Below are 14,678 nucleotides of genomic sequence, written 5' to 3'. Positions count from 1 at the left end.
CTGATATTTTGCTGATCCAGTAATCCGAATCCTCAGTGAGATGGTAAACCTGTATCTGATCATCACTGAATGTTGTGTTTTAAAATTATATCATGCAAAACTTCCACTTACGTGCAAATGGTAACAGCTGTTCCTATAGCTGATGTATGATGAATTGTGCTGTAAATGTGTTGTTTCAGTGCTCAATCCAACCACTATGCTCTAGTGCAGGACTGTAGCCAGCCTTCTTTGGCATAGACCCTCTTTCCCATTACCTAGTTCCCCATTAATGTGTTATCACCTACACACTGCTTCTTTTCCAGAAGACAAATTATACATTTTGCCTGCTGTGTCTGCAGCATGAACAATTTAAAGAAGAGTGGCAATGAACAGCCCTTCGACATGGCGACACTCAAGGGTTTAGGAGCCCCTTTCAAAACTGGGGTGTACATACGGTGCATCCTACATGAAGTGGCATTAGACAGATCAGCTACAGGTGGAGCACCTATTGGTTCCATGTGACCTACGGATGCTCCTCTTCACTTGCACTGCCATAGAGCACAGCACCAGATCAGACCGTCATCCTCTCTTGCCCTCATTCTCAGCAGACTACTTTGCATTATACATTCTTCCACCGACAACACTGCTGTGTAAAAAAGCAATGTACCCCCTACATGTAGATCATTATGAATGATGATTATACCTGCAGGTTTCCAGCCGGAAGTCATGATTGGCTGCAAATTCCCAGTCAGATGTTCTCAGCTTGAAGTCCTAATGCAGATGTGGTTTTCTGTAGTAGGGCCACCAACCCCCCAGGATTGCCCTGGAGTCTCCAGGAATTGGCATCCATCTCCAGGTGAATATTAAAAGGAATTCTGGTGATGCCAATGGCTTGATTTTGAAAATATTGGGGGGAAACAGTGTATGTGTGCGTGTGGGCAGAGGGTGAGATCTCCAGGAATAATTTATCAGAGTTGGTAACTCTAGTCTAGAACTTAGGCAGGATGGGAGACTGGACTCACACTAGCCCACTCCCAAGCATACCTGGCATGTACAGGCAGGATACCATGTTCAGATAGGGGCTACCTATATGGAACATATTCATAGGAACATAGAAAGCTGCCACATACAGAATCAGACCATAGGTCGATCTAGCTCAGTATTGTTTATGTAGACTGGCAGCAGCTTCTCCAAGGTTGCAGGCAGGAGTCTGTCTTTCAGCCCTATCTTGGAGATACCAGGGAGGGAACTTGGAACCTTCGACATGCAGGTGCTCTTTCCAGAGTGGCCACATCCCCTGAGGGGAATATCTTACTGTGTCACATGTAGTTTCCCATTCCCAAATGCAACCAGGGCGGACACTGCTAGCAAAGGGGACAAGTCATGCTTGCTACCACAAGACCAGCTCTCCTTCACCCACCTGCAACCCCAATTTTGTGGGTCATGATAAGCCTGCGTGTGCAGAAGGTCTACACATATAGGCCCCTATTCAAATGTAAATACAATGTACAGAGCTGAAGCAGGCCCAAGTGACTTCACGTGTTCCAATGACTCCTGGCAGGGGTATGGAGAAACTGTCCATTCAGGTGATTGGAACTCAAGTTGGGAAGAACCCTGAGATTCCTCTTCATATTCTACTTTGGAGAAAATTTCACTTCCTAACTGTAATTCAAAGTATCCTGCATGGCACAGAGCTAAAATACCAAAGCAGCACCATCTTTCATGTCAACTACCATAACACTACACACATCATCCAAGGCCCTTCTCCAAATGCCTCTGCTCCTTAAGGCGAGATGGGTGGTTCTGGGAAAGCAACACTTCTTGGTGCCCACCCATGAAACTGTTCCTCCGGGAGACTCAGCAAGGCCTACTTCAATAGCTTTCTGACACTAGGCACTGACCTTTCTATTTTTCTCAGGCTTTTAAAAACTGATGAAATTTTTATATCTTTTATGTCAGCTTTTATCACACTGTTATTCAATACGCAATTGTTATTTTATGATGTTTTCACAGTTGTCTTTTGTTTGTTTTTAATTTCTTGTGAACTGCCCTGATGGCTGTCTACTGAAGGGTGGTACTGGAAAACCTCACCATCCGTGGGGGTTCCGTTCCCAGCTAGTGTCACGGATACCGAGTATCTGGGGCAATGGCATCGTGAGGGTTTGGTTCCTAAGTGGGGAAAACAGCACACACACACACACACACCCATGAAAAACAGCAGGTTGTCACAAACCTGGTGAGCTGCATTTGGGATGATAGGTGACAAGTTGTATAGGCCTGATTTAAAACATGTTCAACATTACGTTTCTTAACATACTTTGGGCTTCTTGTTCTCACAAAGAAAGGAGTTACAGTGAGAAGAGAGCTCCTTCTGACCTCAGATTTTGATTTCCTCTCCTGCTGTAAATCCCAAATTCCTCTTCCACACACCGTTGTGCTGATCACTGAAATTTTACTCCATAGTCCTACATATTCTATTTGCTACACACCTCATAGGAATGTGCACAAAACCAGTTTGCCTGGTTCGATTTGAGTTCAGGGGGAGGGGAAGCCGCTGGAAACCACTCTGGGGCCACTGAACCCGGAAGCAGCAGTGAGTCCAACTTTTTTTTTTTAACCCACTAATTCTAATGCGTCTGGCACCCCCAAACTAGCCCGGGGAGCTCTAGCCGAACCAGGCCCGATTCAAGGTCAAGCCCTCGAACCAAGCCAGTTCGAGGTCGCGCCAGCTCACACATCCCTAATACCTCATTCATGTTTGAGATCTCTGCGGAGGACTGTCAGAAATTTTCAAGTACGATACCTTAATCTAAGCACTATTTTTAAACAAAACCTTTTTAACAACTTTTAATAATAAAGTAATACAGATTACTGTTGGATGAGCTGAGAGACGTAATTCCCTGTTACTTGATATACACTCGGGTGCCACCCCCCCACCCCACTCCATAGCATGTTTTCATTTTCTTTTCCTGCCAAAGAGAACCACCTCATTGCTGAAGCATTTTGGACCTAGGAGGAAATATAAACATCAAATACTGAGGTAAATTAATGAATTTAAAACAGGGCTTTCTTTAGAAATCTAAATGTAGTATCTCACAATTAAAACCAGTAATTAACAGAGGCAGATGAAAACCCAAGTCCCTCTTCACACATACTTGCAGCGGCTTCTACCCCATTTGAGGACATGTAAAGACTTCTACCCACATAACTCTTCCTGGCAAAGCATTTCACACATGTGAAAACACCATACCAGAAGCTGGGTATTACTACCTTGTGACGTCAAGTTGGCAATAGGAAAAACCACCAGTATAGATGTCTTTACACACACTTGGACTGGCACAGGAGCAAAAATGGGGGAGGTGGACGAGTATGTCTAAATGATGGGGTCTGAGCCCCACTGGCTAGGAGCAGTCTCAAAGGAGAAAATAAGGCCTCCCAATCTTACATCCTCACAAATCCTCTTAATTATCACACTTGCCGACATCTTGTTTCTTCCTTTTTTTCAATTGTGCTTTTGACATGGCTCCCAGTGCAGACTGGAAATGCTCCCCTGAAATATTAGGCAAGGACAGTTTCCCGGACTGGGTTGGGTATTTGGTCTTCATCAGGTTTTTAAATACTGGCTGAGAGAGCAAATGTTTCAGATGCTTCTTCATCCCCTTCAGCATTTTCTGCTTCTCACTCTCTTCTTCCTCGCTGGGCTTGCCTCCTATAGACACATATATATATTTTTTAAAAAGTAGAAAACACCATGAAAAACTGGAAGGAGCTTCCAAGTTTTCAGCAATATTTCAAATTACCAGAAAGTATCAAAGCACAGCATAACAACATAAGCAACAAGTATACTCATCAGCAATATGTAAACATGAACCAATGGAAAGTATAGCTTTGGACACAGACTCACACAAATATCCCCCATAGATCTGGAACAGGTGCAACAGAGGGCAACCAAAATGACCAGGGAACTGGAGCAGGTTAATGCTTATTTATTTCAGTGCAAATATATTCATTTAATTTTATTTAAAGTATTTCTATACCACCCAAAACTTGTGTCTCTGAGCAGTTTACAATTAAAATCTTTTAAAACATTAAATCAATTAACAATTACAATCATTTAAAAGATTAAAAACATTTAAAACCCAGTATTAAAGTTATTTAAAACCATAAATCTAATTAAAAGCCTGGGTGAATAAATGTGTCTTCAGTGCCTTTTTAAAAGTTGCCAGAGATGGGGAGGCTCTTATCTCAATAGGGAGCGCATTCCAAAGCCCAGGGGCTGCAAGGGAGCAGGCTTGTTCCCAAGTAGCCGCCAGATGAGTTGGCGGCAGCTGGAGGCGAACCTCTCCAGATGATCTTAGCAGGTGGTGGGGCTCATGGAGAAGACAATGTTCTCCTAAAGACCCAGGGCCTAAGCTGTTTACGGCTTTATAGGTAATGACCAGCACCTTGTATTTTGCCTGGAAACGTATCAGCAGCCAGTGCAATTCCTTCAACACAGGTGTAATATGGTCTCTCCTAGATGACCCAGAGACCAACCTGGCTGCTGTGTTCTGAACCAACTGCAGTTTCTGGACTACGTACAAAGGCAGCCCCACATAGAGCACATTGCAGTAATCCAGCCCAGAGGTTACCAGCAGATTTACCACCGTTTTGAGGTCATTCATCTCAAGAAAAGGACGCAGCTGGAGTATCAGCCAAAGCTGATAAAAAGCACCTCTGGCCACAACCTCAACCTGGGACACCAGATAGAGGTTCTGATCCAGAAGCACCTCCAGACTGCGTACCTGTTCCTTCTGGGGGAGCGTGACCCCATCTAGAACCAGCAGATCAAAATCATCTCCCAAGTTCTGACCCCGCAAATAAGTACCTCCCTCTTATCTGGATTCAGCCTCAGTTTGTTATCCCTCATCCAGCCCATTACTGCCTCCAGGCAGGCATTTAGGGAGGTTATGCCTTCTCCTGATGATGTTGATATGGAGAAATAGATTTGGGTGTCATCAGCATATTGATAACACCCTGTACCAGATCTCCTGATGATCTCTCCAAGCGGTGTCATGTAGATGTTAAAAAGCATTGGAGACAACACGGAGCCCTGAGGGACACCATAGAGAACTTCAGATTTGGAAGAACAGTTTGCAAGAGACACCATCTGGATTTGCACATGAGGCAGGAGTGGAACCACTGCAGAGCAGTGCCTCCCACCCCCAATCCCCTCAGACGTTCCATAAGGATACTATGGTCAATAGTATCAAAGCCACAGAGCAATCCAAAAGGACCAACAGAGTCACACTCCCTCTGTGTCTATTCCCAATTGGAGATCATCCATCAGGTCGACCAAGGCAGGCTCCACCTCATAGGCTGCCCGAAAGCCAGTTTGAAATGGGTCTAGATAATCAGTTTCCTCCAAGACTACCTGGTGCTGGGAGGCCACCACCTTCTCATCCATGTTGTCCAACCATGGAAGGTTGGAGACAGGCCTATAATTATTTAACTTTGAGGGATCCAAGACAGGCTTCTTTAGAAGCAGTCTAATGATTGCCTCCTTAAGATAGGGGGGCATGCTGCCCTCCCTCAGAGAAGTATTTATAATCTCTACCAGGCCCTCTACAACATCCTCCTTGCCAGATAGTATAAGCCATGTTGGGCTAGGAGATATATATATTTGTACACTGCTCCAAATTTGCATCTCTGAGCGGTTTACGACAAATTAAAACTGAAATTAAAAGCTTAAAACAATTTAAACCACAAGTCTAGAGATGTATATATTAGGCGGTACATAAATATGATAGATAGATAGATAGATAGATAGATAGATAGATAGATAGATAGATAGAGTCTACTTTAAAAGCTTGGGTAAATAAATATGTATTTAGAGGCTTTTAAAAAGTTGTCAGAGATGGGGAGGCTCTTATTTCAGCAGGGAGCGCATTCCAGAGCCTTAAGGCGGCAAGAGAGAAGGCCCATTCCTGAGTGGCCACCAGACTAACTGGTGGCAACCACAGATGGATCTCTCTGGATGATCTCAATGGGTGATGGGGCTCATAGTGAAAAAGATTATTTCAGATACCCTGGGCCTAAGCTGTTAATTGGGTGGAGGGGGTGGGGAGATGACAAAGGAGGAGGAAATAATAGAGGCTTACAATATTATGCAGGGGGGGATGGAACTGTAGGGGTGAGCAAACCTGTCTCTCCAGCTGTTTTTGGACTACAATTCCCAGCATCCCCAGCCACAATGATGTGAGTTGTAGTCCCAAAACAGCTGGAGGGCCAAGTTTACCCACCCCTGCGATAAAGAGTAGTTTCTCTTGTATTACTAGAATTCTGGAGCCCTGTTCAAGTGATTGCAGAGTCTAGGGATGCTACACAGAGATGTGTACAGCATCTTTGATTTCATGCCTTGAAACCCTGCCCCGTGCTCTCCAGTTACAGCAGTAATACACGCTGTACTTGTGGATAGAAGACTCAGATAGAAACCCTGGTCAGAGTTCTCAGATGTATGAGTGTACCAGGATTATTGTATCTCTCTTTTTCCCTGGAAGAGATGCTTATTAATGCACCTTCCCAGGCAGCCCCTCCCTCCTATGCACAAATACACACTCCTCCTTGCCTATTAGTAGGTTGTCATCCAAATCAAGCTCGAGAGCGTCTGCGGCTTGCTGGAGCCAAGAGTTATGGTGCTTTGCTCGGTTTTTGAAATATTCCACCTTCTCGATCTGTCTTGCCAGGTTCACCTGCTCCTGCAATTAAGCACAATGGCATTTTCCAACAATCAGTTTATTTCTATCACGCAGCAAACACACTTAACACTCGAAACAGCAGATGCAGAAATGCAGTCTTAAGAACTATTAGAAAAAGCTAAAGCAGAAATGTAGAAAGCCAAGAGAGCAGGCACCTGCACCATGTTGGAACTGCCACTTTGAGAACAGCCTACGCTGTGGGTGGAGCTGGAGAGCAGGAGAGAGAGAGGAGGTATCTGCAGACCTTTGGTGATCCTTGCTAACTAGGCCAAGAGATACCTTCCAAAGTGGTGATTCTCAGATGTGACGCACTCCTGCTAACTTGAATATTTCAGATGAAAAATAGAATCTGTCTAAGCATACTCAGAATGAGGATCTGCCATAGACACCAAAGAAATGCCCTTCATGGCTGTAATACTGGACAGGCCGATTTCTCCACATAAAGGATTATACTACTAAGGCAGCAGCAGCGATAGCTGGGTGATGAGTGACTGGAAATACTTAAGCCAAAGAAAGGGGGGGGGGAATCATCTTGAAACTCATTCTTTACCTGCAATCAACTCCTAAAACTAAGCTCATTAAAAACAGCTTTAATTTTAATGTCTCCACATTAACTCCTGCTCTTCTCTCTTCTTCTCAAAGAGAAGTGACTACACTTGATGACTGCTAGTGACTACTTGATGTCACCTTCTGTGGTCTTGTGGCAACATGCCAGCCAATAGGTTTTCCAGATGTATAACTCAGGCTGGGCCTCTTACATAGCGTCACTAAGTTATGGCTGAATCAAGGTCAAGCTAGATATTACTTTAAATCAGGGCTGCATGACTTAGACCCTCCTGCAGATGCTGGACTACAAATCCCATCATCCCTATTTGCCACTGTGGCAGGGGATGATGGGAGCTGTAGTGCCAAAGTTGTGCAGCCCTGCTTTAAGCTCATGCTTAAAAAAATAAAAAATAAAAATTAAAGAGCAGCTTTCACCTGCAGACTGAAACCACGGCAGAGGTGGGGTTACTGTTTGGCCTCCACCACAGTCCCAATGCATCTTGAGAACATGGGGGCGGGGGGGGAGGGTTAAAGCCTCCCACTCCTCGATTACCACCCTGATCCGCAGCCTGCCTGCCCATCCCCCAATCCAGCTACTATTTAACCTTGAAAAACCAAGGTTGCATATGCTTAAAGTAATGTCTAGTTTGACCCTCACAATCAGAAGGAACGCCCCCCCCCCTTCTATCAACTTTTCAAAACAATGGCTGACATCCTGACACACACTATGGAGGCACTGCATGCAAATCACTTCTTCAGCATTTAGTAATCTAAAATTTAGATTACTAATCTAGTAATTCAGAATCTCAGTGTGTGGGCACCTGCTCACAGAGAGCGGGGAGAATTTTACCAATCTCCCCTTCCTCCAGAAGGTCTCTTTAACACCCAAAATTATGTTCCTGAGGGCTGCAAGATCCTCGGGGATATATTTCTGGGTGTTAAAGAGCACTTTTGGGGGAAGAGGAGATCAACTAAAATCCCACCCCATCCCCACCCCTGCACAAGTGGGATTCTGGATTACTTCACACACAGCTTTAGTCAGGATACCAGCCAATGAAACTAAATGAGCAAACAATAGGATTTTAGAAAAATCAATGTAAACGTTTTCTTTTGTTTTACTTCACATCCTAGAGTTACAGAGCAACCTGCAATCTACAGGAGACATCCTTAAAATTAAAAGTCACAGCAAATGCTGCATGGGCAAGACCACTGCAGCCAGAACCACTGCCTGAAATCACACACACTTGCTTGCTATGCTTCCCAAAAGCAGGTGTTAAAAATTAATGTAGTTTCTGACGTCCTGAGTGACCATGAAAAAAACATCCCGGCTAAAAAGAACAGCCATGTGGCTTGTTTCTATAGATAGATCTATTTTACCTTGATAGCAGACATGCATTTTGTTTCGACAGGGAAAAAAGGAAGCTCCTCATTCTTCCCCAACGTCTTATAAATCTTCTTAAAATTGATCACGTCACTTGGGCCAATCAGCAGCAAGCTCAGGCCCTCGTTGGTAGCCCTGGCTGTTCTGCCGCTTCTGTGCACGTAAATCTCAGAAGTACGTGGAACCTGCAAAAACACAAGCAATACATACTTCCATGCAGACAGAACAGAGAGAAAACAGCATGGAACACTCCCCCTCACCACTCCCCTTAACTTGATTCAACATCACAGGTTGCATTTGCTCATGAAGCGGCACAGCACTTTAAGAAAAGCCTCTGGCCCTGTCAGTTGAGGTGGTGCAAATTCTGCACAGGCACAGAAAAACAGCAGAATTTGTTACTGTATCAGGCCTTAATGGTTTGTCTCCAGGAAGTCAGGTTCTGGGACCCAGGGGGAACTGGTTGTGAGTCAAAGTGGGTCTGAAGCAGGTATGTGGTCCAAAACAGGCAGGGGTCAAATCCAGAGCAGTAATCACAGATACGGTAGGGAGCAGACGCTTAGGCAGCGTCCTTGATCAGGAGTCACTCCGACTGAGAGTTCAACTCTGAGGTTATGATTTTATGGGCCTGGTAGACAGGGATTGGCCCCTTGGGGGGGTCAACTGACTGCTCAGGCAGCCAGGTACTGCAGGCTAGATGGTGCCCTCAAAGCACCATGTGCACTATGCTGGGCTTGCAGGAGAAAATGAGCGCTGGAATCTGACAGCCAGGAGCCCTAACGCCACCCACCCACACCGTGCACACAGACTGCAGAATCCAGCATCCGACAAATCCCAACTTTCATGTATTAAAAAGAAAAGTTCCTGATCTAGGCCTTGGAATATGAAAGGCTGTGAGATATTGGAAGAAAAAGACAGAGAAGGGAACTTTGGAGCGGGAGGACTGAGATCCACAAAGGCAAAAAACAGGGTTGTCAACCTCAGATCTGGTGGTGGGCTGGATTAGATTCTGATGCACCTCTGCGGGGCTGCCCACCTCACACCACCTTCTGTCTTCCTCACCCGCCCCCTTTCACTCCCTTCCTTCCCCCTGCTCTCTTGCCTCGCCACTTGAATTAGCCGAATGCACTACTTTTACACTGGGAAATGCTCAGGGAAAATTTAAATAATTTTGTGGTCGTTTTTGGAAGAAATTCTGAATATCATGCTTCCCAATGACCAGAGAGAAGGAAAGACGGGGAAAGGGATTGGGGAGAATTGGAAGGAAGGAAGGAAGATGAGGAGGCTTGACAAGAGGAAAAGAGCGAAAGAAAGAGGGAAAGGGGATGGGGCAGGATTGACAAGAGGGAGAGGTGGGGAAGTAGGAAGCTGGCTGGCGCTTCGGCACACTGTGGGATGAGGGGGAAAGAAGGTCTGGCTCCAGGGGAAGAAGGAAGCTGGCCAGCACTTTGGATGCCGCCACTTCAATGGAGGAGGAAAGGAAGGAGCGATGCAATGTGTGTGTGTGTGTGTGTGTGGGTGGGGGGGCCAGGAACGAAGCACAACGATATCTTGCTTGCCCAACCATTCATGTTTGACATCTGCACACAGAAAATAAAAATGGTTTGGTACCTGGTAGTGGATGACATGCTGCACATTAGGAATGTCAAGACCACGAGCGGCAACATCTGTTGTCAGTAGCACACAGCTGAATTGTCAAAAGAAGTGAGAATTGTTGTTTGTTAAGCAAAGGTGAAAATATCCCTTAAGCTGCATTTTCACTGATTTTAGTGCTAGCAGACAACAGTGCATGGTAACTTCAGCAAAACAGGGACTGCCAATATGTCATCAATATGATGAAAATAAAGGGAAACTAAAAGAAAAACATGATACGGGGGTGAGAGGATGACAAGAAAATCTATTCAAACAAGAATTTTCTTTTTAAACCTCTTACGTATTTGGGGCCATACCCCAATTTTACATTAAAACTATGTAAAGGGAAAAACAACAACTGTGTTGCTTCATTCACTTTGTATTATCCTATAATCAAGATTTTTCTGCAGTGTTTCAACATATACATAAGCACTGTTCAACGTATATTGTACGTTCAGATGTCTGTACACTTGCACATGTATTTGTGCTAATGCGTGTATCCATGTTCATTTTAAAAGGGAACCTGGGTTCAGGGCCCCTATAATGCAGGGTAAAGATAGGAAGTGTACACTGTACATGTGAATAATTGTATACACAGGTACAGATCTGTACCTGTATACACTGTACACAGACTGTGCAAGTAATGAACATAATCTGTGAATAGAGCTATTATGGATAGGTCATTTATTTATTTAAATTTCAAGTTACACTTAAGAGGCATCTGGATCAGTTAGGTTCCAGTTAAAGTGAATAGGGGGAAATGACACATTGAACAGCCAAGTTATGAGGCAGGAGAAAATAAATGATGCACTGAATACTTTCACTTGAGCAACACAATGCCCACTTTATGATAGTGCAGCAGTTAATATAAAGAGACCTTAACCATTCAGTGATTCTCAAAACTAATGCTGTGCTCACAGAAGTACACTTTCCCACACAAGTGGGAAAGAACGGCAATTTTCAAGGATCCCCCCCCCGCCTACTGTCTTCTTATCTTCCCTAAAAATATGTCCCAGAGAGTTCTGCAGCCTTCAAGGTCATATTATTTTGGGAGATAGGGGACGGTAGAGGGAAGGGGTGAGGCACTGAAAACCACCCCTCCCCTCACACAAGGAGAATGGACTGGAACATGTGATTTGGATGTAGGTACATATTTTAATTCATATCTCCAGGATGTTTCGAATTGAAGGAAATGCGCACACATAAAGTATAAAGAGTCACCATAGACTCCTAAAAGCATCCCTATATAGTTCTACTCCTGTACTGTAAACAAGAAGGTATTAGCCCTTTTTAACAAGTGTACTCCTTTTGTCTGATACTTTCACAGCTCAGGCATGCCATAGATTTTTAATCTCAATCACAATACAATACAATACAACAAATATTCATATACTGCTTTTCAACAAAAGTTTCCCAAAGCGGTTTACATAGAAATAAGGTAAATAAATTTTTTTAAAGGATAAAATGGCTCTCTGTCTCCGAAGGGCTCACAATCTTAAAAAAATTAATAAATTAATATAAATCACTCAATTTTGAAAATACAGTCCCTCGTGAATCACAGGTTTCCCAATCGCGGATTTGAATATCCGCAATTGGTAATTGTCACCACCCTTGCCAACTGCAACCTGAGTATTCATGGTTTGGCACCTTTTTTCAAAAATCTGGGCGGTTGGGGGGGATTTCTGGGGTCAGGGGGTTATTCCGGGGGTTCAGGGGGTGGTTTTTCTATTCCCTTTATTTCTAGGTACTTTCCTGATTGCAATTCCCTGAACCCCGTTTCCCATTCATGTCAATGTCTTACCTACTGGGAATCCACCAACCCCAGGGGTTTCTAGGAACAGAACCCTCATGGTTGGTGAGGGACAACTGTAGTCTCAAAAACAAATTTAAATGTTACATTTATGAGACAATTACAGTCACTAGCTAAGGTAAACTTGCCCCACTAATTTCAATAGCACTACACAAAAATAACTGATGTAAGCCAATGACTAATAGCCAATTCCTATAATCAGGAGCTGAGTCCTAGTCACTAGTCCATGAGTCAGAGGGCTCTCAGTTTCTCTTACAAGCCTTAAATTATCCCCAGGGGTTCATACACACCTGGATGAGAACCACTGCTGTAAACAGTAATCCTTAATCTCTCTCTCTTTCATTTTTTAGTCTACTTTCCAGTAGCCTTATGAGATCACTCAGCATTCTGTGTGTGTGTCCATCTGTGTGTCCATCCCCCATATCAACTTCCCAATGTCTGGACCAATATGAACCAAACTGGGTACAGTTTTAGGGACACATAGGGACACCTAAACGGCATAGTTTGTGATATTGTCTTTCACCCCAGTTCAAGATGAGGGAGGCGTAAACGTTTGAAGTGTGAGTAGGCTAACTTGTGAACCGCTTAACCAATTCAAACCAAATCTGCTACAGCTGTAGGGACACCTCAATGGCATAGCCTGTGATGTCATCCATCCCAATTCAAGATGGCAGACGCGTGAACATTTGAGGTGCAAGTGGGCTAACTTGTAGACCATCTAACTGATTTGAACCAAGTTTGGTACAGTTATACTGAGTGACACACAGGGACACTTCAGCGGCATAGTTTGTGATGATTCCATCCACCCCTATCCAAGATGGCGGACACGTGAACATCTGAGGTGCAACTGGGATAACTTGTGAACCACTTAACTGATTTGAACCAAATTTGCTACAGGTGTAGGGACACATAGGGATGGCTCAAGAGCATAGTCTGTAATGATGTAATCCACCCTGATTCAAGATGGCAGACACATGAACATCTGAGGTGCAAGTGGAAACCGATTTAGAAGAAATTTGGTACATATAGGGACACCTCAAATGCATAGTTTGTGATTATGTCATCCACTCCAATGCAAGATGGTGGATGCATGGATGTTTAAGGCACAAACGGGCTGCCTTGTGGGCTACCATGTGAACTGCCTAACCTATCTGGATCAAATTTAGTCCAGTTGTAGAAATAGTGAAAGGAAAGTAGGCAGATTAATTCTTACTAGAACTTGTTTTTACATTACATTGAAGCCATTGTTGAATTTATCTCTTTCTCTCTTTTTAAGAACAGCAGCTGACATCCTGACTAAATTTACTAGAGGAAGTCCTACTGAATGCAGTAGTCCTTTAGAATATCTCTGGAGTGGTACTACTGAGTCAGAATGTCAGCCAGTGATATAATCAGGGTCTTAACTTGATTGCAATAACAGATTAGTAAAATGCTTTGATCAAGTTTAGGAGGGTTAAAGCAGGGTGGGGGTGGGGTGGGGGGAGAGCTTAAATGATGAAATTTCCTTGCTACAAACCAGTTCACTTTTAAATGCCATCACATGAAGCCTGCATCAACTCCCTGTTGTATTCGGTGCTGACAACCTATCTCAGATGTGCGTTACAGATTCCTCATAGATACTGACGCAGGGTAAATGACTAATGCAAACACGCCTTAAGTTACAAGACCGCATATTTAGGCTAAAAACCTTTCACCACTGACAGCATACTTGAGGAATGGAGGCTGACATTCCAAGCAAGCAAGCACTGGCACAGTGAGAGGAGCAGACTAACAGCATAGATCTCAAGGACACATTTTGGGTGGCACGGGGGCTTCCGGGGAAGGAGAGGCCATCAAAAATCGCCCCTTATTCATTGTACTGGCGCAGTTATCCTGAAAGTGCTACAGTAGTACCTTCTGCATACAAAGCAGATGTTATACCACTGAGCTCTGGCCCCATCCCTTTCCCTTTCACATAGGAGGGAATGCCACTAGACAGCACCTGTCATCTACAGTTTGCCTAAATATTTGTATTTTAAAATATATATTATCACGGGGAACTTAGGGCAGTGTCAATAGACTGCATAGCTCTTTTCCTCTTCCCATAACCAGCAGAAAGAGAAATATGTGACAAAAGCAAATATATATTCACACATATTTTAGAATCTAGCTTTCCTGGGCTTACTATCTTGATGTTTCTAAATCTGAAAAAGCATAGGGTGTATATACCATACAGTATACATATATTTACATCCTATTAGACAGCAGCATGGTCCAGAGGACAGGTGATGGGGCTTGGGCCTGGATTACTTGAACTCCTCTGGCAAGGACCGACTGTCCTCCTGCATGTATTTCCTTCTCGTTCTCAATTTTATTATGTAATACTAAATAAGAACAGGTAGCTTAACCAGTGCAGAGCATCAGCGCACTAGTACTTGATTGCTCCCCTCACCCCCTGCCACAGCCCTACTCACCTCAGAGATCTCTCTATCCTCACCTGAGCTGCACTCCTGCTTCTCCTCCTCCATCCCACTGCTTCCATCCTCCTCACCCCTCTTGGTCACTCCTACATCCCTTTACTCCATCCCCCTCACCCTTCTTGGTTGTGGCTGCAGCG

General features: G+C 44.1%; 1 protein-coding gene across 3 annotated transcripts in view; it reads right to left on the bottom strand.

Moving 5' to 3' along the window:
- Window positions 1–2,811: 2,811 nt before the first annotated feature.
- Window positions 2,812–14,678, bottom strand: part of DDX24 (DEAD-box helicase 24) — a 28,351-nt gene continuing 16,484 nt past the window's right edge. For all 3 annotated transcript variants that reach the window (XM_053285592.1, XM_053285593.1, XM_053285594.1), the window contains exons 6-10: window positions 10,252–10,327; window positions 8,640–8,828; window positions 6,587–6,716; window positions 3,458–3,688; window positions 2,812–2,988 (exon numbers count right to left, since the gene is read on the bottom strand). In XM_053285592.1, the coding sequence (XP_053141567.1) occupies window positions 2,936–2,988; window positions 3,458–3,688; window positions 6,587–6,716; window positions 8,640–8,828; window positions 10,252–10,327 (679 nt within the window). In that variant the 3' untranslated portion in view covers window positions 2,812–2,935. The remainder of the gene's footprint in view (window positions 2,989–3,457; window positions 3,689–6,586; window positions 6,717–8,639; window positions 8,829–10,251; window positions 10,328–14,678) is intronic.

Source organism: Hemicordylus capensis, chromosome 1 (assembly GCF_027244095.1).
Source record: "Hemicordylus capensis ecotype Gifberg chromosome 1, rHemCap1.1.pri, whole genome shotgun sequence".
In the NCBI taxonomy this organism is placed as follows: Eukaryota; Metazoa; Chordata; class Lepidosauria; order Squamata; family Cordylidae; genus Hemicordylus; species Hemicordylus capensis.
Note: the sequence above shows the minus strand (reverse complement) of the source record. Positions and strands in the feature narration are given on the sequence as shown.